At 38.2% G+C, this 22,057-nt stretch overlaps 3 protein-coding genes across 3 annotated transcripts; 1 reads left to right on the top strand and 2 right to left on the bottom strand.

Moving 5' to 3' along the window:
* Positions 1–712: 712 nt before the first annotated feature.
* On the bottom strand, positions 713–11,434 carry irf9 (interferon regulatory factor 9). The gene is made up of 10 exons (XM_026947887.3): positions 11,288–11,434; positions 6,976–7,032; positions 6,754–6,876; positions 6,146–6,326; positions 5,700–5,851; positions 4,918–5,002; positions 4,743–4,805; positions 4,103–4,483; positions 1,915–2,027; positions 713–1,182 (listed from the first exon to the last, which is right to left on the bottom strand). Exons 2-10 carry the CDS (start codon positions 7,030–7,032, stop codon positions 1,030–1,032), a joined length of 1,308 nt encoding a protein of 435 aa, XP_026803688.1. The 5' UTR covers positions 11,288–11,434; the 3' UTR covers positions 713–1,029.
* Positions 11,435–13,254: 1,820 nt separating this feature from the next.
* Positions 13,255–18,507, top strand: psme2 (proteasome activator subunit 2). The gene is made up of 11 exons (XM_034309400.2): positions 13,255–13,410; positions 14,693–14,725; positions 14,914–14,976; positions 15,814–15,900; positions 15,984–16,029; positions 16,129–16,226; positions 16,463–16,531; positions 17,752–17,819; positions 17,929–17,983; positions 18,067–18,153; positions 18,285–18,507. Exons 1-11 carry the CDS (start codon positions 13,372–13,374, stop codon positions 18,363–18,365), a joined length of 726 nt encoding a protein of 241 aa, XP_034165291.1. The 5' UTR covers positions 13,255–13,371; the 3' UTR covers positions 18,366–18,507.
* Positions 18,508–19,152: 645 nt separating this feature from the next.
* lsm5 (LSM5 homolog, U6 small nuclear RNA and mRNA degradation associated) lies at positions 19,153–21,780 on the bottom strand. Its single transcript, XM_053238587.1, has 5 exons — positions 21,641–21,780; positions 20,599–20,694; positions 20,474–20,501; positions 20,310–20,382; positions 19,153–19,433 (listed from the first exon to the last, which is right to left on the bottom strand). The coding sequence occupies exons 1-5, from the start codon at positions 21,684–21,686 to the stop codon at positions 19,401–19,403; spliced, it is 276 nt and encodes a 91-aa protein (XP_053094562.1). The 5' UTR covers positions 21,687–21,780; the 3' UTR covers positions 19,153–19,400.
* Between the last annotated feature and the right edge of the window lie 277 nt (positions 21,781–22,057).

The following is a 22,057-nucleotide window of genomic DNA, read 5'->3' as shown; positions in this document are numbered from 1 at the left end:
ATCATCACCTGTCACAAACATAACTTTAAGGGTTTTGTAGTTTACCTTGCTTAAACACATGGTACTGCAGTGAAATTTAGTGTGTTTCAGTAACAATTCAAGGTTTAGTTATAAACTATTGATGAGCAACTAATACATACAGTAGCTCATGTATTATGTAGATTAGTGAGTCAATAACCATTGTATAAAGTTTATTAAGTTAATTGAATCATTTATTGGTATTGGTTATTAATATTTTTTTTTTTACCACAGCGCAGTTGAATTTTCTAAACTGATTCGTCAGAAGGTGTCGATTAACTTTCTATAACAGCAGCTGTGACAGTAGTTCTGGCTGTGATACAGATCACAGCTTTACATTAATGCACTTGTTCTAATAAATTATTCTTTCTATCGTAACAGCTCACTCACTTGTATGGCAAACGTTCTACATAGTCTAAAAATAAACTAGTAATGCTGTTACTTATCAAAGAAAAATGTATAATTGTAATAAGACCTTGATTTAACATTTATCAAAACTTTCTCCAGTGTCATTTTTGTTTCATTAACTTCAAGAGTGAGAAAAAAGTGAGGCTGGTGAGGGAAGGAATGTTTATAGCTGCTACAACGTGATTACAGGAACTAACTTGCCTCATGAACACTTCACAACATTAAATGTAACTATAAATGGATAAAACATATGACATGCTATTTTTTAATAAATAAAAAAGTGCTGTTCATCATAATCATATAATAATTTTAATCTTTAATTTTCAAACATTACTCATGAAAAAATTTGTCCCCTAAACAAGAACAACATGAAAACAGGTAAAAGGTAATAGGTAACATTAATAGCAATGGTGTTTTATCATGTAGTAGTGTTTTACAATAAGAAGCATAAGATTCATTTTGTTAATGGAGAAACATCGAAGAGCGTAATAACATAGTTTTACAGAATTTTTGTCAGGAGGAACCTGAAATGCTCTATGTAGTGCGTACTCAGAATCCCTAACAAACATTACTTCAGACATTACATAGACTACAGGAGATAAATTAGAGAACGGTGAGCGTCGGTTCAGGAAACTCCACCAGACTGAGTGTGATTTCTCCTGATGGAGACTGCTGAGCTAAACTCTGCAGCAACGAGATGGACTGCGTCCACGCCTGGATCTCCTTGATCTGTTTCTCAGCCCAGGGCAGACTGATCTGAGAGAGAGAGAGAGAGAGAGAGAGATGAGTAGTCATTCTGACACTGTGGATTTCTTTAGCATCTGTTTTAATATAAAATAATAGTAATAATACAGGAAGTGGCACTTAAAGCAAGGAGAAAAAAAACCTTTACTTGAAATTGCATAGCAGTCACCAAAAGGCTTATTAGAAAGCATTAGCAATAACAGCAGGGATATGTGCAGTGAGTGTGTTTATGCAGTCCCTTCACTCATAACATAAAACTCCACAACTCTAAATCTGCCTTTTACACCAACCTTAGCTTTTACATTGTTACCCTAACATTAGTCCTTAGAATTTGACAACCAAGGAATAAAACTCTGTGTGCTTTTATAGGAAAATAATGAGTGTGGGGTTGTGTGATGAAGCAGAGTTACTTTTACAACCCCAAAGTTGAATATTTTCCTATAACAGCACATCCAGAAGTGTGCTTTTTCTCTATACCAACACCTTCTGACCAATCAGATTTGAGAATTCCTCTGACTCTTCACCTAAACTGACTTTTGTCTCATAAAATTTGTTTTAAACAGGTTTCATAGAAAACACACACACACACACACACACACACCATCACTGAACAGTAAAGCTCCTCAAAATTAAAAAGAGGACCTTCAGTAGTCCAATTCCATGTGGAATCTGATTTACAGCATTGCTCTCAGCAAGTGACTCGTGAACACAATGCAGTTTCTTTTTTGATTTACTCAGATTTACCTTAATAATGATGAGTTTCTTAGAAATGTCATCTCCTTCCAAAAGTTCCTCTCCAAAACAGAGTGTGATCTCAGTTTCAGGTTGTTTTCCTCCATTACGGAACTGCTCCAACTCTGAAAGTTGAAAAAAAAAAAAAAAATCAACAATGGATATTTAATGGAAAAGTAGCCGATTAATTATAAATAAGAAATAATGTTGTTGATAATTAATGACGATAGTAAAGAAAGGCACAACCAGTTAGAAATGATTCAGAAATATGGAATGAGGCTGAGAAGAAATGCCTAGCTAATTAATTATAATAAACAGACAAGCATTAGATGATTAACAAAATAATTCTACGTATAACTGGATTGGAGTAGAAATAAGAAATAATTGATCCAAGAATATGAACCTGAAGATTTCTCATCCATCGACTCTCGCCCAATGCTGCCACCTGCCTCCAGAATCTAGAGAATGCGGGATGAAATAAAGAGAACTCACCCAGCTATGAGCTAAAAACCTGTCCATTATGCAGGCTCCATGCGAAGACTGACCAGTCACTGAAGTTGCTGATCCATTTGTGTATAGATTATACTTTTTTCTGATTTGGTAATAAATCTTCCCAAAGCATTTTTGTTTAGCTAGTCAGTACTTGGATCCACAGGGCTTGGACAGCCTTGTTAAAGAGTGTTTTCCCTGTGCTAACACACCCATTTCAACTCAGGAAGGCCTGTTAATTAGCTGATTAGCTGAATCCGGTTTTAGTTGGCTGCAGGCTTTCATTCCAACCACACCCGATTCCACTTGTTTAATCAGTTCATCTTGGTCTCCAAGCAACTGTCAAGCGTGCCACGTATGCAGATAAGTTTGAAGACCCCTGGTCTAGACCTTCCTGCAGAACTTGTGCAGAGCATGAACAATAAGGAGACCAAGGATTGACCACACTAACCTAATGCTAAAGATCTCCAACTCCATAGCTAATTCCCCATCTGCATGTGCATTTGCTCATTGGGGTTACGGTTTTATCAAAAGCCAGGTACAACTGTGACAGGATTTGAGACAAATCCTGATGATAAGGTTCTTGCTTAAGGACCCAATTGTGGCAGTTTATGCTGGGATTTGAGCTCACAACAACCGCTGCATCTGTAAAAAGCCACCAGCATCGTGGGTGACCCCTCCCACCCCTTGCAGGGACTCTTCACCCTCCTGCCATCTGACAGAGGGTACCGGAGAATCTGTGCTACCACCACTTGATTCTGCAACAGTTTCTTCCCTCAACGCCTTACTCAACAGACTACTCAACACCTTACTACCTCTCAACGCTTACCTGGGCTAATCAAAGCCCTAACCCAGTATGACGCAATACCACTGCACACCTCCATTTTAAAATGCTGCATTAGACACTTCCTATTTATGAGACGCTCTTTTTTGCTGCTACATTGCTACCAATATATGTTGCTACATTTATTGCTGCAACACTACTACTTTATAGCCCACTATTGCAATAGCTTTCCCACACAACACTGTTCTGTTGTCCTGTACAGTTAACATGCACTGCACTGTGTATCAATTGTCCTGGGTATTCACTGTTCTGTGTATTTATTGTTCTGTGAACTTAATGTCTCACACTTGTTTCACACTGTTGTGTATTTGCACTTTATGTAGTCTTGTGTACTGTACTACTGTACTGTTATGTGTTCTGATGTGTACTAGCTATACAGACGAATGACAACAAAAAACACACATGACATGACTTGACTTGATCAGTAGCCCAAAGCCTTAACCACAAAGCCACAAGCTTCCAATCTGGCTGTGAAGGTTAAGCTCCTGAGGTCAGCAAACACAACGGTGGCAAGGGTTCTTAGGACCCATAGCGGGTAGTCCCCCGAACAAGGTTGTTATGACCCAATCAGACCCGGGAGGTTTCAATCACCTGTAAGCTCAATGCTTAAGCTTCAGTGCAGTGTAGTGTAGTTCATTCAAACTGCATCAGTCTATGGGCAAGACCCTTAATCCTTAAACAGCTCCATGGCCCTGACCCTAGCTTCTTTCCAACTTCCCTGGCACAATAACAACATTAATATAATGAATAATTCATGCACCCTTCACCTCATGTGCTTAACCTCCCACCCCAAAGAGTACTAATGAGACCATGAGGAAAGTCAGTTCACTGAAGCGACATTAGATCGACTTCCCCGTTTATAGTTACCTTGTTTGAAGAATTGTTTGTTAAAGATCAGCGTTGGTTTCACGCCTCTCTCCATCTTGCTCGCCGTGTTTGTGAGTGTGTGCGGTCCCCTCCAGAAAACCCGTCCCTGACAGAGACGTTTAGCGTAAACACCTCGGCTCGATGTGGTGAGAATAACGCCGCCATCCATGAACGGCAGTAGGGTGGAAATGGAACTCATCTGATTGGACGTGAGGTCGGAGGGAGGAGGAGGAAGAGGAACTCGAGGAAAACTTGAGCTGTTTATAGAGGGCGGAGCCGGCGATGGCGGGAGGAAAGCGATGCGAACGTCATCGCTCATCACATCTCTCCTCAGCACCTCCATTCCAAGGTAATAAACCCTGATGAGGAACGAGGCACATTCTAAGAGAGAGAGAAAGAAAGAGAGAGAGACAGAGAGAGAGTGAGGGATGTGTAATTGTGATAAATCAGTCAAAAAGCTGCTGAACTCGCAGATATGGAGGCTCTCCTAATGAGCGTTGCCAAAGATTCTAATAAGCAGTCTTGATTGACAGCCCACTGTCTGAGACTCTGCCTGTGATATCACTCACTCAAGTAAACAACAAAACAATCACTTATAAATGATAAATCAACGAGTATAAATGATAAATTTGTGCATTACCTCTGGTGTCTCCAGGTGGAGGGATGGTTTCTACTGTGAGGTTTAAATGTAACTCATCGATGACTGGAGACGAGACAAAAATAATCACATGTGCATCGGTGAAAACGATCCAGTGTTTAACGGACATAATCATCTCAGAGTTACTGACACACTCTGTAACTAATGATTCTCTCACCTCCGTCACTCTTTATCATATCAACACACTCTGTTTGTTCATCTGGATGAAGAGCGATGTCATTTCCTGTAGTGGCGTCAACTTCCTGCAAGACATCAAACCAGAAGAGGAAAAAAAAAAAAAAACATATTTTTTTACTGTCACCCTGTTTCATCCAGATGAAGTAAGTTAACACTAACTTTTTAACTTTTGCATGTGTGTAAGTGAAGTTCTTTTCATAATCAAGAAACGAGGAAACAGGAGGATACACAGCTCTAGATCGAGGTGCTAAATGCGCCACCTCTTCCAAAAACCAAAGAACCAAAAACACACACAAAAAAAAATAATAATGATAATTAAATAAAAATATGTACCATTAAAATCCTTGAAGAAAAGTCGATTAAAACTTGTTGAAACTCTTTGTTCCTGTTATCACTTTATAACACATTATAGCAGCTATAAACAGTCATTCCCTCACCAGCCTTTTTGAGTCTTTTTTTTCTCTCTCTTTAAGTTAAAGATAATAATAAAAAAAAAAACACAGACACAAAGCAAAGACACCGGAGACTCCTTCGAAAGTTTTTCCTTACAGAAAACTTTCATCCACCATAGACAGCCCTGTGACTGAGCCGTTATTATAGAAACGAGCACATTAATATGCACCTGTGATTTGCAGCCTCACCAGTCAGAGCTGCTGTTACAGAAAATTAATCAACACCTTCTGACCAATCAGAATCCAGAATTCATCAGTGTTGTGTTATAAAGCAAAACATCAGCATCAGTACGTCTTATTTATATCTCACCATGCTAATGCTCTGAACTGCGACAGCTGCCTCCTCCTCTTTAATCCATTTCTTTGGACTCTCTTCGTTTATCTCCGAGTTGCTCCTCCTCTTTCTGTGTTTACTCCTCTTCACGTCTTTCTCCTCTTCTTCTCTCTTCACCTCAGTCAGTCCTGTGCAGAGAACATGCTTTGCTTTGTTACACAGTAGTATATAACTGGCGATTGGTGCCCTCAGTGTGATGTGCAGTGTTGGGTTTCTGACAAATACTTATGCAAGCGCAGCTTTTATGCTTTTTATTTGTAAAAGTACATCATTTCCTCACCCCCACTTCAATACGACGGGATAATTTGTGTAGATTCATGACGTCTAATAGCAATTAAGTCCATTTCAAAATTAAAACTAATTGGTCATGTGATCATCATTAACAGTTACAGACAGGCAGGCAGATGTGTGTGGTGTCTCACCCTGCTCGTCGAGCGGGACGAGCCGATACACTTTGTAGGGCTCGGAGATGTCGAGCTGTGACCTCTCGGTGACCTCTCTGAACTCAGGACTTTTATTCAGAGCACAGCGCAGGCGTGTTTTCCATGAGGCGGGACCGGCAGGGTCATTCTCACACAGCTTCCCCTTAAACTCAGCCCACGCCTATACCACGGGTTTTACACACACACACACACACACACACACACACACAGTCACAGGCCATGTTCCAAACCACGCATCTGTATCCTGGTCGAGTTCCTATGTCTTTCTGCCAGCACATAACGATACCCGTGAAAGCAGAAGTGAAAATTATTGATGGCCAAGTACTGGAGTACTTTTAAAAATAAAAAAGCAAACTTGAGACACTAAACAGGTCTTAACTGATTGACAACTTTGGGAATAAAGTAAATAATAAACTGTAATAAATAAATAATAAACTGTAATAAAATAAAATGTAATAAATAAATAATAAACTGTAAATAAATTCAACACTGGAGAATAGAAATACACAGCACTGACGTGTGTTCCAGGTGGAATTCTGGGTCAGTGTTATGATTGTGGGGAAGAAACAAAGAAAACAGAAGGGGACCTTAAAGATAGCAGCGTCCTCATCACTGCGGAAGTCGTGTTTTGCAGCATGTTTCCACGGGATACGAAACATGGTCTTCTCATCGTCATCCCATACAAGACCGCGGTATTTCCCACTGCTCACCTGCACACACACACACACAATAAATACTGCTCCCAGTATGATAAGACTTGATAAGAAAGCAATGTTTATGCTAAGCAAAGAAAGACTAAATGTACTGACCTGCTCCACCAGCCAGGAGCGCAGTCGGCGTGTACAGCGGATTTTACCTGACGGCATCTGAAAAAACAAAAGCGAATATTAAAGTCTGCTAAAGGTTCTGCACAGACCTGCTGAAAGAGCCGGTGCTGCGCCCCTCCACGCTGAGTCAGAAAAACTGCGTGTCTTTACCGTACTTCAGCAGCAGGAATGCAGAGTCGCTCTTCATTAAACACATACGGCTTTTTATCTGGGGTTTACTTTTATCGCAGTCCTCCAGCAGCTCCGTTTAATGGAGTTATCAGAAAACTCACTGTATTTCTTCCTTAAAAGGAAAGGGGCTTTTTTATGTTTAGTCCACAGAATTCGGGATTTGGGGAAAATTTGGGGATTTTTTTTAAGTTCCATTAACTGCTGACTGTCTCACAGCTGGTGAGGAACCAAAAATAAATAAATAAATAAATAAATACGCAACATGATGATGTTACATTATCAGTGTATTAACAGAGTACAGTTACACGACACTTACTCGTCTCATTAATACCCTGTACGCTTTGGCTCTGAATTAAAGTTCATCAAACTGGAAATGAAACAACGTACACGACGTACACAAGCAACTTTCAGAAATACACATGTGCCATGTTGTCTTTGAGAAGAAAAAGTTGCAGAAGAAAGTTAAACAGAAGCCTAAAATGAGGAAAGTACAGATATCCGTTGAGATTACTATAGGTCTACAACATCTGCATTACAGCATTACAAACTTGAGATCTGCATTCGATTTAATATTTAGCAGGACAATAAACACGTAATCATCCAGTCTAAACATAACTAGCTCACCGGTGATTCAACGGAGAATAAAATAATTTCTATTGTATTCACAAAAAATATCAAATGATACTGGAATTTAATGAAAGGTGCACTCCAAAATCTATTTATTTAAAGGGTGAAACATTGAAGGATGCTTTACATGTGAACTGAGGAATGCAGTCTACTCTCCAAGATTGTTCATGAACACACTGTTTCCTTTAATAACACCCAATTTGTTCCTGAGTGGCGCAACAGAACAAGTCTGCGAGTTCCATCCATGGTCAGGAGCCAGGGAAGCTAAACTGGCTGTGCTCTCAGGGTGGGTGGGGCATACTCTCTCTCCCCTGTCAATCACAGCAACACTAGCCAATTGTGGGCATCACTGCACCCATGTATGCAGATGAGAGCAGTTGGCCATGTAGTGTATACTTCTGGCCATATAGGGTCTTTCTTTAATATTTATTTTTGGTATTTTTCCATTTTCACCCCACACCCCTCCTGAAATTCTTAAAGCCCACTTACGAGGGCGTGTCCCTCAGTTTGACTTCCTCTTTATTGGCTACCAGCTGGTGAGAAACCAATTGCCCAATTAGGATCATGCGTTTTTTCCGGTTTCTGTTTTAAAGCCAACTCGCTTCACTCAGAGCTCAGAGATATTGACGTAACAGGAGATAAAGTTTCACAAGTTTAATACAGGAGGAGAAACTGAACTGTAGATCCGGTTTTATAAGATATAACGACACTTGCCTGCTATTACAAGCATCTTATTTTAATCTATTTTGGTGGAACTGTCATATAGGGCAAATTTATTAATATATCAAGACCAAAACAATGATTTCGTGCCCTTATCGCTCCTACAACTGTCTGGTTTCCACCCAAACCATATGAGCGAGTTGCACTTATTAATATAATAATATAGTGACTGTACTTATATGTGCTCTTAATATACAGCCCCCTTTGAAAGTATTGGAACTGCAAGGCTAATTCTTTTGTTTTTGTTGTACACTGAAGACATTTGGCTTTGAGATGAATCAAAAGATGAAGATGAGATGATAAATCAGAAATTCAGCTTTCATTTCCTGATATTTAGATGTGTTAAACAACTTAGAACATGGCACCTTTTGTTTGAACCCACCCATTTTTCAAATGAGCAAAAATATTGGAACATATGCCCAGGTCTGTCCTGTTAGACTGACTGTTTAAACGTTTAATAGCTCTGAACGTCTAGTCTTGGTTTGAGCCCTGGGGTTCACCTGTGAAGACTGCATTTCTGGTTTAAAAATGATAAACAAACATGAAGACCAGAGAGCTGTCTATGGGAGAAAAACAAGCCATTTTGAAGCTAAGAAAAGAGCTAAAATCGATCAGAGTCGTGGCACAAGCATTGGGTATAGCCAATACAACAATTTGGAATGTCCTGAAAAAGAAAGAAACCACCGGTGTACTAACAACCAGACATGGAACAGGTCAGCCAAGGAAAACAACAACAGTTGATGACAACAACAGTTGATTGTGAGAGCTGTGAAGAAAAACCCAAAAACAACCTCCACATGGCAGGGGTGAAGGTATCACAATCCACTGTTTGAAGAAGACTTTGAGAGCAGAAATATAGAGGCCATACCACAAGATACAAACCCACTCATCAGCAGTAAGGATCAGAAGGCCAGATTGGAATTCGCAAAGAAATACAGAGATGAACCACAAAAGTTCTGGAGCAAATATTGAAAAGGATGAAAAAAGATGGAAAAGCCAAAGTCTAGAGAAAGAAAGGATCTCCTCATGATCCAGCACATACGAGCACATTGGTCAAGCACGGTGGAGGTAGTGTCATGGCTTGGGCTTGCATGGCTGCTTCTGGAACAGACTCACTAATCTTTACTGATGATGGAACTCATGATGGATGATGGAGCAGAATGAATTCAGAAGTCTACAGAAATATTCTGTCAGCCAATTTACAGAGAAATGCATCCAAATTAAATCAAGAAGGACGTTATCATGCAGCAAGACGATGATCTAAAACACACGGCCAACTCAACAAAGGACTTCATTGGGGAAAAAGTGGAAGGTTTTAGACTGGCCAAGTCAATTACCAGACTTTAACCCAACTGAGCAACATTTTACCTCCTGAAGAGGAGACTGAAGGGAGAAACCCCCCAAAACTAACAACAACTGAAAGAAGCTGCGCTACAAGCCTGGAAAATCATCACAAAAGAATGCAACAGTTTGGTGATTGTCAGTGGTTCACCGGCTTGCAACCAAATATTCAGTGTTCATTACTTTAAGACTATCTGTTCACCTAAAAATTGGGTGATCTGCCACCAAAGGTGCTATGTTCGAAGTTGTTTAATGCATCTAGATGTAAATGTCAGGAAATGAAAGCTGAAATTCTGATCTATTGTCTCATATTTTTCTTTTGATCTCAAACCCAAATGTCTTCAGTGTATAACAAAAACAAAAAAAAATGAGCCTTGCCATTCAAATATTTTCGGAGGAGACTGTATTTCTACACTGTTGCCTTTGATAGTTTGCTCTAATTGGTTCTACCTATAATCAGATCTACCCTGTAACTGTTCACCAAGTAATCAGATTTGTCAGTGTGCAGACGACAGTTAGTGCGGCCCAAAACGGTTGTACATGTTTGAGCCAATATGAAGATTATGGAGGGGGAATGACCCCAGACCTACCCACACACACACACACACACACACACACACAGAAAGTTGCACAACCAACACAAAAGAGCCATCTTTGATGCCCAGTTTGTTGACAGGGGAGAATGTTTTTCGAGAACATTTGATTGGAGCCAGATTAAATAAGTACAGGACGAATCATCAAATCTTTTTCGCTGTGAACCCACAAATGATAAACGACAAAAGAATGCCTACGAAAGACTTTTCTGTCATTCTTTTATACATATATATTTATATACTGTCTTAGTTGTGTCTACAATGCCAAGAGACTCGTACGAGAAGCTATAAAACACCTATTCTGATTTAGATACAAGAGCAGAACTGGAGCTAATGGATCGTAAACCGAGAGGCAAAGATACAGCAAACTTTTAAAGCATGCTGAGCACCAGAAATAGTTTTATTTACTTGAAATTCTTATCAGTTCATTAGCAATATTAAATGGCTTCTTTTATTGCCCGGAAATACGTCACAAATGCAGATACATTTACAGCTCATGAGATATGGTGAGATGTAAATGAGGAGAAAGCAGAGAGTTTAAATCAATCTACAGATCACTCCATACATGTGTAACAGTTAAAGGTGTATCACTTACACTGAGTTACAAATAAGTTATCATGTTTTATATGCAACATATAGACAGTTTTCAATGATTTGCATTCCAGAAGCAACACCAGCAAAACTAATTGCAGTCTTTATGCCATAACAACTGGGTCAATTCAGTGAAATGATTATTTCCATCACAAACATTCAAGGCTAAAGATTGATAAGATGTAACACAACACATTTAATTAAAATCTGTCACGTGAAGAGCAGTAGGGTTGATTTTAAGTTTCGTTTACCTTCAGTCGGTGAGTTTGTGCTGTTCCGTGGTGGAAGGGTGTGAGTTTCAAGGCTGTGTGTGTGTGTGTGTGTGTGTGTGTGTGAGATCTCTGCTCTGATCACAAACACACAGTACACTGCCGTTCCTGTTTCCCAGAAATCACGTGATCACTGCAAACTCGAGTTGAACTTTTTTATTCTCACCGCCAGAGGGCGACAAAAGCAATAATTAATGTAACCTGGTAACCATTTATTTAACTGTTTATTTGCCCGTGTGTTATTTATGTAATTGAATCAGTATAAATAAGGTAATTATATGAAATATATTTTAAGAAAAATAGATACATACATTATTATTTTATTCTTTTAAAATAAGGATTTAGGTATATTTAAGATAAAGGTTAAAAAAATAAATATATTTCAAATTCTACAACTCTATTTATTCTGGGTTTTTTTTTAATTGAGTTTGGGACAGACACCTAAAATGACTACATTAGAAAAAAAAATGAGAATGTCTCTCAACCACTTTGCAAATTCTTAAAGAAATATTGTGTGTGCCTCAGATGTCCTTTCGGATACCGAACTGGGTAATTCCATTCCAAGTTTGATGTCATTTAGAACTTAAAAATAAAACGTTATTAACTTTTTGATCATTTTAAATCATACTGAGTCTAAGAAAACATGCATTTAACCATTAAAAAATGTGTTAACCCATCTCATGTATCAGTCTTTTTTTTTCAAGGTTTCTTTGCTGTATTTAAATGCTCTTAAATGAGTAACAGGGTTGAGATTTTTAGCATAGGAATAGCAAATACACAAAATGCAGTTAGCTAACATCCACGCTAATGGCATGGCAAAAATAAGGACATTCAGCTTTGCTTAAATGTTTTTAAACAAATCATTTACTTACGGCAACATGGTGGCACAGTGAGTAGTGCTACAGCCTCACAGCTAGCACCAGCGTTCCTGGTTCAGTTCTGAGCTCAGGTTACTGGTCTCCCTGTGTCCATGTGGGTTTCCTCTGGGAATTCCGGTTTCCTCCCCCATCCAAAAACATGTAAGTAGGTGGATTGGGTAGACTAACTTGCTGTAAGGGTGAGTGTGTGAATGTGTGTTGAATTCTTACACCCTGTCCCCAGGGTTCTCAGGACAGACTCCGGATCCACAGTGACCCTGAACGCAATAAACCGCTTACTGAAGATTAATGAATGAAAAATGTACTTTCATTCGAGCCAAAACATTATGACTTTTTACAGAAGAAGCAAATAACTGTGATTATCTCATAACAATGGCGCATGTCAACGTCTGGATTAGGGTTGAGGCTGTTCTGGTGGCACATGGACACCTGATGGTTCATTGGTGTATAATGTAAGTAAAACAGTTATACTTTCGAACTGACCTCATCAGTCAATATCACAATATCACAATATTAAAATATTTTTTAAAAAAAAACATGAGAGAACTTGTTTTTCTTCTTCTTATAATCTTTAGGAAATTTGTTGGGCATGTGGAATATTCCAAATATTTTATAGGGGTGAATGTGAGAAGGTAACAGGGTTAATTAAAATTAAAATCTGTTCCATGTATCATATCTTTTTTTTTTTTTGTAATTATATGCTTATTTATTTTATATGGTATCAATATGTACTAAACACATTAACACATACACACTAAGACAGACAGAAATAGATTGTATCTGAAATAAACAATAACCTCAGTGCAGCTACAGGGTTTTAAGGTGCTTTTTTTTCCTTTTTTCTTTTTTTTTTTTTTTTTTTTTTTTTTTTGCATTTAAGGTGGTTTGGATTAATAACAAATACTTTACAATTTTACACATCTAATCTCAGCACTAAATTAATTTGTCTGATTCTGACATTATAACACTAACGATGCTGTGAAAGAATATGATGAATAATGACATATTACGTATCGTTTTATGGATATAAATGCATACCTTGTGTTCCCAGTCCACCTTAAGACGCAGGTGGGCGGAGCTAAAGGAAAGTGAAAGTGCAAGAGGAAACGGTCGGAAAAGTCCCGCAGCTCACCTCACTGCGCTCATCTCACAACTAATCAGACTTTTACAGCGCGAAACCCCTCCAAAATGTCCAAGTTTAAGATCAGCCGTGACAACGAGCTCAAGGTGAGATACACACACTCACACACACTCACACACACTCCCATTTCCCTGCGTCTTACAGGCTTTAATTAGCGCCAGCACACATCAGCAGGAATCTGTGGGCGGGGCTTCAGATCTTCGTGGGGACCAGAGAAACATGTCCCCATGAGGAAAGGAATAAGTGACAGGTTTGACCTTGTGGGGACATTGTGCTGGTCACAAAGATAGTGTGTGTGTGTGTGTGTGTGAGAGAGAGAGAGAGAGAGAGAGAGAGAGAGAACTTTAATAGTAAAATAAAAACTGTACATTAGGTGTGGTTTTATTTGATTATCAAAACACAGTCTCATAAGAATAGTAAGTGTGTGTGTGTGTGTGTGTGTGTGTGTGTGTGTACTTGCCCATGTGGGATTTTATACAGTGCTTTAATAATAAATAAATAAAATAAAACTAAACCTCCAGCATTTACTGAAACTAAATTAAACCTGGATTTATCCTACTAATTCATTACATCCTAATTCACACTAACACTAAACTAAACTAAACTTGGGTTTAAACTTGAAACCTGTATTAACCTTAGAGCTTAACCTTAGAGCTTTCACTTAAATGAATGTAAACTAAACTTTGGTTTAACCCCAAACCTAGACTAAAACCTAAAATAAGCTAAATCTAATCTAAATGTAAGTGAACTTACAGCTTTCATCTAACTGAAACTAAACAAAACCTTGATTTAACTTTTTACCTAAGCTCTAAGGCTTAGGCTTAATCTCTGGCTTAACTGTAAACCTACACTACAATTGTACATTTACAATTACAGATAAAACCCCAAACCCAAAATACAGCTTTAACCCAAAAATCTAAACTACAGCTTTCAAACTAAAATGAAGTTACTCAGAGCTACACTACAAACGTCCCTGAAATTAAACCTGGGTTTATTCTTCAATCTAAATTAGACCCAGATTGAACTTAAACCAGAAATGAAAACTGAATTAAACTTGGTTTTAAGCTTAAATCTAGATTACATCAGGAATGATCTCCCTTAAACGCAGGGCTAAATTAAAACTAAATCTAAATGAATGTTAGGCTTAATCTTAAACCTGAACTACACATTTCACTAAAACTCAGTCTTAAACCTAAACTTTACACTTTTTTTCCTACAATGACTAGCAGTTTTGCAATGTTTAGTTTTACTTTCTCTTGGAGCCACCACACACACACACACAGATTACAAATCGCATAACACTTTAATTAAAAGGAGTAATTGTGTTGGATTACGTTGGTTAATTATCGTGTTTTATTTTCTCTGCAGGTTCAGAACTACCGCCATTCACTGTATCAGAAGGTAGAACATCTTCAGAAAACTGACATGAAATCGCATATACATATATACCTATATTTATATTTATATTTATATTTATATTTATATTTATGCGGATGTCCTTTTCCATGCGGCGGAAATTGAATTATATTCATTTATTGTATGTGTCTCTGTAGTTATATATTTATATTTAAATATTTATTTACATTCAGGCAGAAGATCTTTTCTCTAATCATATTCCCAAGAAGATTTCGCAGCTGGACAATCTAATTCAGGTAAATACTGCTTTAATAGAAAATTTACAAAAATATGATTAGAGAACATGTATATTATATATGTAATGAATAAATGAATACTATAAAATAAAAATAAAAAATACTAAGTGACCTGTGGTGTGATGAAGCAGAGTTGCCACCACAAGTTGATTATTTTCCTATAACGGCACATCCCGATGTGTTTTATTCCTCTTACACTGCAGCAATTTATGATTACAATGATTACAATTTTCTAATTATTAAATAACATCACACTTTTTATCCATTTATAGATACATATCATGTTGTGGAACGTCCAAGGAAACACGTTAGTTCCTGTTCTCGCTTATGTTTTAGCAGCTACAAACCAGTCGTCCTTAAAGTTACAGCATTACCGCTGACTGTTACAAAGCACTGACACTGGAGACTCCTTCCATAAATGTTAAATAAACACATTTCTCAGTACAGACAACTTCACCATATCAACGATTACACACGTTTTTTTAACGTGGAGCGCCCGCCGTACAAGTCCCTGTGAACGAGCGGTTACTATAGAAACGATAACGTAGTAGAACGAGTGCATTAATATAAATCTGCGCTACTGTCAGAGCAACTGTTCTAGAAAGTTAATCAACACCTTCTGACCAATCAGAATCCAGAATTCGACAGCACTGTGGTATATAGAGTAATAATATGATAGAATGATGATGTTGTGCAATCTGATGGGACAGGAAACATTGAAAAAATCAATTATACAATAGGGTAAGTTCATACTGGTGTTGTAGCAGCAGCAGTATTAGTAGTAGGATTATATATTGTTCCAGCGTCCAGCACTCATGTTGTTTTTTTTTGTTTCAGGAGGAAGAACTGTGTGTCTCGGATCTCTCTTCCCTCCATGCACCTCTTGACATTCCCATTCCTGATCCTCCAAGCCCAGAAGAGGAGGTTAGCCTCGCTAGTATGTGTGTAGCTCATGCACTTAATTTGTTTTATGTCACTTAATTTCTCATTTTATTTTCCCCAAACAGGAAATGGAGACAGATAAGAATGAAGAAGACGAGAAGAAGAAGAAACGTAAGAAATCCCACATATCTGTAGCTCTGGATAACGTTCTCCAGGGTTTAAATGTTATTAAATCTAAATAGTTGCATGGTTTTTTTTTTCCCTTTAAAGGTCCTGTGTGTGGCTTCATCAAAGGAAATGAGAAGATCATGAAGCTGCTGGACGTGGTGAAGCCTGAAATCACGGGTCTTAAAGAGACGTGCATCACTGTGAGTCATCAGCGAAGCTCAGAAATCAACCGGATATCCAATCAGATAGGGCTGAAACATTCTGATAGGAATATTGCTTTTTAATTGGTTTGATAGTAATGCACTGTTGCAGTGTGTGTGTGGGATCTAATCACTGTCAATCAGTCTGTAAGAATTCAGCAGCAAACAGGAAGTTTTACTATAACCACATACGTAGTGCTAATTAAGGATGTCATTCATGTATCTTTATTGTGCAGGTTTCCTGCTGGATTTCACTGCTGATTCCTAAGATTGAGGACGGAAACGACTTTGGAGTCGCAATTCAGGTCTGTTCAGGTCGTTAAAACCAAAGAGTAACTAATGACGACAGAGGGCATGGGCCCTGTTCTTCGTACGTGGATTACAGAGTTGTAACTGGATTGAACTGTTGACGATTTGACGTGATCCTGGATTTTATCCGTTGTGTAAAGCTGCTGTAAGACGTCTTGACACGTGTATGTTTTCTCCCAACACATTTCCCTTTCTTTTTCCCCACTAGTCTTTTTTTTTTTTCTTAAATATATATACAGTATGTGTGTACACTGAAGTGGGTGTGGCCTAAACCGGAAGGGGTTTTCTTTCACTGGATAACACTTGGGATAAAACCCCAGATGCAGAAAATATCAACAGGGTCAGCATGGTGTGTGAATTGCGGCTCTGACAGTTCCTCAACCTCAGCTACATCACGCCAGTCTCAACTGGAGGTGTGCAGGGGAATGTTTTTTTAAATCCCACTCATGCAGATATTATTTTTGTTTCTACGTGCCTGCCAATTTAGCTGGTTCTATTTCCCCAAATAAAAACAAACAAGTAGCCAAATTTAAAGCACCACGACCCTGACCAGGCAGTTACTAAGGATGAATGAGTGAACACTCCCATGGGATTCCGGTCCTGATGCACATCTGTAGTCTCAGCCACCCGCCTTGTGAACCTTTGTGGCAAACTTTCTTTTTAGAACACATGATCTCTTCTTTCTGAATGATGTGCTTGTAATAACGGCAGTGGACAGTAAAGATACTGGATACGGTATTAAAAATTGAGTGCAGGACACAAAGTTTCCAGAGAACCAGTTGGTATTCCAATTGATTCCAGTTGAGTTGTTGTTAAAACATGACATTTATTCCATAAGGTTCCAAAGTTGTGCAGATTTTACGGGTAATCATACAGGAAGAGGCTGCATTAAAAAAAAATCTCCGGCTATCTTTTGGTCACTTTGGAGCTGTTGGGGGAAAAAAGTAATGAATGACGTCAAGCCTCGACCAATCAGATTGTAAATTTGGGGGTGAGCAAGAAAAACAAACATGGAGGACATTGCGCTGGTGAAAAGTCTCGTTAGTCAGCAAATAGAAGAAGATTTACAGGATCAATGGATATATTTTCCTGCCAGTGTTCCAAGAAGGTGTATTTATGGGACGTTCACTGTTACGTGATGTATGTACAGTATGACTAGTACATTATTGTACATTATTAATTTTTTAGTGATCCATGTTTGTTTTTTTTTCTTCAGGAGAAGATCCTGGAGCGAATTGCAGCTGTGAAAACCAAACTGGAGGGATTTCAGACCAATATTAACAAGTATAAATTAATTTACCTGTTATAGCATTATACTTAAACTGGATATAATTATATTTAGCAAAATATATAGCACTATAGTGACTGTGGTGTATGGTGTGTGTGTGTGTAGGTATTTCTCAGAGCGAGGCGACGCAGTAGCCAAAGCCTCCAAAGAAATGCATGTGGTGAGAAAAACAGCTCCATATAGTAATGTTAACTGTGCTTCATTACTTAGCCATGCTAATTATGCTAATGTGCGTGATTACAGATGGACTACCGCTCACTCGTCCACGAGAAAGATGAAGCAGCGTACTGCGAGATCCGGGTCATCTTACTCGACATCCGCGGATATTACGTCTGTATTCCATTTTTCAGCATGACAGGGTTTCATTTCTTACACGACACATTCACTTAGGTCTGTATTTTATTATATAACAACTTTTATTTCACAAAAAGAAATCTAACACACTGTGCCGGTGTGTGCAGGCGGAGCTGTATGATATCATCAGTAAGAACCTGGAGAAGGTGGTGAACCCAAAAGGAGAAGAGAAACCCTGCATGTACTGAGAGCGGGATGCATCATCCTCGCGCACCTGTCTCACTTCACACCTGTTAGGAATGCTGTTTCTATCGGATACTTCTGACCAATCAACTACACACTGTAATGACACTCGCGTCATCACAAATAAACCGTAGTGTTTGATATTAAGCCTGTGACTCCGCCTCTTTTTTTTTTTCTCGCAAAATTCGACTTCTGAAATCTGAATGAGCGTTCAACACGTCACAACATCATCAAATACACGAGCCAATCAGGTTTCAGTATGCAAATGTCTTCCATTACACAGATTTCAATTTTAATAAAATCTTTATTTCTTGCTCTGCTTTTACAACCTTTTCTGTATAAGTTCCCTTTTTTGTGAAACATCTACACAATTTTATTATTTAATTATTAAAAAAAAAAAAAAGGTTTTCACAGGTTTTAGATAAAGATTTCTGAAAGTTCCCATGAAATGCTTGGAGAGCTGTGATTGGTTCAGTATGTTCGATGTGTTTCCTTTTGAAACAGGAAGTCAGAGTGACATGGTGAAGTGCAACAAACCTGACAGTAGCTTAGCAAACTAGTTAAATAGTCGAGTTTAATAAGAGCCTTTTTGTTCCAGCTGTGGAGGATTTCTCACTGGGGGCGGGGCACACACACACTAGAGAGTACAATAAGAGATTTTTAAAAATCTGTCATAATTTTCCCAGAAGTGACGAACTATAAAATTTAAAACAAGAACATCTGCAAAACTATCGTGTTGGTGCCCGTTACACTAAGCGACAGGTACAAAAAAAATAAAAAATCAAACTGAAATTTTGAGGAAAGTTCCGACTCCACAAAAGTCTTTATTCTTTATTTATTAATAACAGAAGAGACCCGTGTTCACGGCGTAACTCAACTCTTCATTCTGACACACAATCAGACATCACACTAACTCACAGAGGACATGTTTTATACATATAAAAAAAAAAATGCATCACTCAAAACACATGACATTTCTGAAAAAAAAAAAACAAAAAAAAAAAACGACAAAAATAAAATGAAAGCTGATGTGGATCGGCTCACACTTCTGGTCCTTCTCCTCCCGGGATTAACTGTAAACACACCGTTTTATCATCAGCACCACTCCATCACATATTATACACTTTAATTACTCACAATTAATTACTGTTCTCAGTGGTAACCATCAGCTCTGACCCAAACACTCTTCCCTGATCAGTGTTCTGACTAGTACAGCAGCCATTTTAGGGCTCTGTCACAAACACTAGCTTTTAGTGTTCTTACTAAAATGTCAGCCATTTTAGGGCATTTTTCCCTAACTAGTGTTCTTACTTGAACATTGGCCCTTATAGAGCTCTGTCCTAAATGCTAGCATTCTCCTGTCATTAGTGATCTTATCAGAACCGCAGATATTTTAGGGCTTTGTCTCAAACACTAGTGTTTTTCTCCAATAAATGTTCTTACTAGTACAGCAGCCATTTTAGGGCTCTTTCCCAAAAACTAGCTTTTAGTGTTCTTACTAAAATGTCTGCCATTTAAGGTTCTTTCCCAAACACTAGTGCTCTTCCCTGATTAGTGTTCTTACTAAAATGTCGGCCATTTTAGGGCTTTTTCCCAACTTCTAGCATTTTTCCCTAACTAGTGTTCTTACTTGAACATTGGCCCCTATAGAGCTCTGTCCCAAATGCTAGCATTCTGCCCTAATTAGTGATCTTATCAAAACCGCAGACAATGTTAGGGTCACTTTAGGGCTCTGTCTCAAACGCTAGTGTTCTTTCTTAATTAATGCTCTTAGTGGAACATCAGCCGTTTTAGGGGTGTGTCTCAAATCTGGGGTTCTTCCTTAATTAACGTTCTCACTAGAACGTCAGCCATTTTAGGGCTCTGCCCCAACCTCCAGCGTCTAATCAGCACAGACTGGAATGTCAGCCCTATCAGTGGTTTTTTGGGACGCAGCCCGTAGAACCCACCATGGTGATGTTGTTCCCGTTGAGGAGAATCTGATCCAGTTTTGTTATCCGTCGTCCCTCAGGTGTGATCTCACTGGGCAACGACAAACACGCTAACAACGTGAGACAAAACTGTTTGGACAATAAAAATGAAATTTTTTTAGAAATCTGTAAATTATACGTACAACTCGGTGACGTCCTCGAGCACCATGTCTGATTACACACTGGTCAAGGACAAATCAAACAAACTAGCATGCAAAAGAACAATTAGCAAACTCATTCTCATTCAGGAGAAAGTCTGAAAGGATACTGACAAAATCATCGAACCCCAGCAAGGTTCCAACGATCTCTTTATCGTTTTTCATGACGATGTGAATTCGGGAGCCGATACATTTATCCACCAGCTCTGTAAAACAAACAAACAAAACAAACAAACAAAAACAAAACACAGTGAACAGCAGAACGAACAATCCGAACTAACAACTAGCTACTTTACGTTATGCTAGGAATGCTCGGTGGAATCTGATTGGTTGAACGTGAAAATCAATTTAACCAATCAGATTCCACCGTCTCATCCATACAGCTACTTACAGCTAAATGTGGCGATTCTGAATTTGTTTCCACTTGTATATTTCATTCAAGTTGCTTTATTCTATATAGTTTTATAAAATTTTATATATTTTGTATCTTTGCAGCAAAAAAATAAATTTTCACAATAACTTTTAAGTACTGATATTTAAGTACTTATGTAAGATAATCTAAAAAATATTGAATAGGTCAATTATTTATTTATTACAATTTATTTTTTCTAGAAAAAAGGTGATTAAAAGAAAACAAGAGTGACAAAACCAGAAAAACTGATTTTAATTTTTTTAATATCCAGATATTTCACCTCAGCTACCTGAAATAAAATCTTCTATTTATTTCTTCTTAAAAAGTAAATCAGTAAAAAAAAAACAGTCTGAAAGTGGTTTAAAGAAGCCAAATCCACACAATAAGACACATTTAAAGTCAGAATTTGAGTTTCATTATCAAGGTGTGAATAAACACTAGTTAGCTACATAAACAAGATTATTACAGATAGCTAAACATGCGTTTCCATGGTTACGTCCCAAACAGCACACTAGAGCACTACGTAGTGCGTAGTGTTACTTGTGTTTCCGCACTATTTGGACATCCGGTGTAGTGCGCTACTATGCGATTTGGGACGCAACCACTCACTTGTCCTTTGTTGGCACAAAACACGGTGAGTATAAAACATAGCTACGTGAGGATAAAATATATATTAACACCATTACACAGAGCTAACGAGTCAGATAAAATAATAACAAAGTTTATAACCGCGCTCTTACCAAGGGGTAGCAGCTGTGAGGGGTTTGAAGCCGGTGTTGCCGCCATTTTGCAAACAACGCGACCCGGAACTGGAATTGACGGAGACAAGGCGTGCACCGGAAGTAGAATTGATAAACTGTAGCCGCTTTCGATTAGTTTTTTTTTTTTAAACTTACATTAAATATTTCCATGTGAAGCAAAGCGCAAAAACGAGTAAATTAAACAAAAATAGAGTAACATAAATTAATTACTAATTTTAGTCCATATTTAAATTCATGATTCAGGGAAGGCTGATAATGTGCTAATAGTGATTACTGTGCTAAAAAGTGATTGAAGGAGTCTCCAGTGTCAGTGCTTTGTAACATTTTTTTCCCAGAGTCTTCAGGACAGCAGAGTTTTTACACTTTGCAGTTTCTGTAACATGACAAGCTGCGTTT

This window comes from Pangasianodon hypophthalmus, chromosome 12 (assembly GCF_027358585.1).
Source record: "Pangasianodon hypophthalmus isolate fPanHyp1 chromosome 12, fPanHyp1.pri, whole genome shotgun sequence".
NCBI lineage: Eukaryota > Metazoa > Chordata > Actinopteri > Siluriformes > Pangasiidae > Pangasianodon > Pangasianodon hypophthalmus.
This window is presented reverse-complemented; position numbering and strand designations above follow the sequence as displayed.

What these genes read in the sequence shown, in the direction of transcription:
- irf9 (XM_026947887.3), bottom strand. Translation starts at nt 7,032, where the DNA reads ATGCCGTCAGGTAAAATCCGCTGTACACGCCGACTGCGCTCCTGGCTG. An exon ending in CAGTTCAGAGCATTAGCATG is followed by an intron (nt 5,003 to 5,699) that starts GTGAGATATAAA and finishes GATGTCTTGCAG; the next exon opens with GAAGTTGACGCCACTACAGG. An exon ending in TATGATAAAGAGTGACGGAG is followed by an intron (nt 4,806 to 4,917) that starts GTGAGAGAATCA and finishes TCTCGTCTCCAG; the next exon opens with TCATCGATGAGTTACATTTA.
- lsm5 (XM_053238587.1), bottom strand. Translation starts at nt 21,686, where the DNA reads ATGGCGGCAACACCGGCTTCAAACCCCTCACAGCTGCTACCCCTTG. An exon ending in GGGGTTCGATGATTTTGTCA is followed by an intron (nt 20,502 to 20,598) that starts GTATCCTTTCAG and finishes GTGTGTAATCAG; the next exon opens with ACATGGTGCTCGAGGACGTC. An exon ending in ACGGGAACAACATCACCATG is followed by an intron (nt 19,434 to 20,309) that starts GTGGGTTCTACG and finishes GTGTGTTTACAG; the next exon opens with TTAATCCCGGGAGGAGAAGG.
- psme2 (XM_034309400.2), top strand. Translation starts at nt 13,372, where the DNA reads ATGTCCAAGTTTAAGATCAGCCGTGACAACGAGCTCAAG. An exon ending in CTCCAAGCCCAGAAGAGGAG is followed by an intron (nt 15,901 to 15,983) that starts GTTAGCCTCGCT and finishes TTCCCCAAACAG; the next exon opens with GAAATGGAGACAGATAAGAA. An exon ending in TCGACATCCGCGGATATTAC is followed by an intron (nt 18,154 to 18,284) that starts GTCTGTATTCCA and finishes CGGTGTGTGCAG; the next exon opens with GCGGAGCTGTATGATATCAT.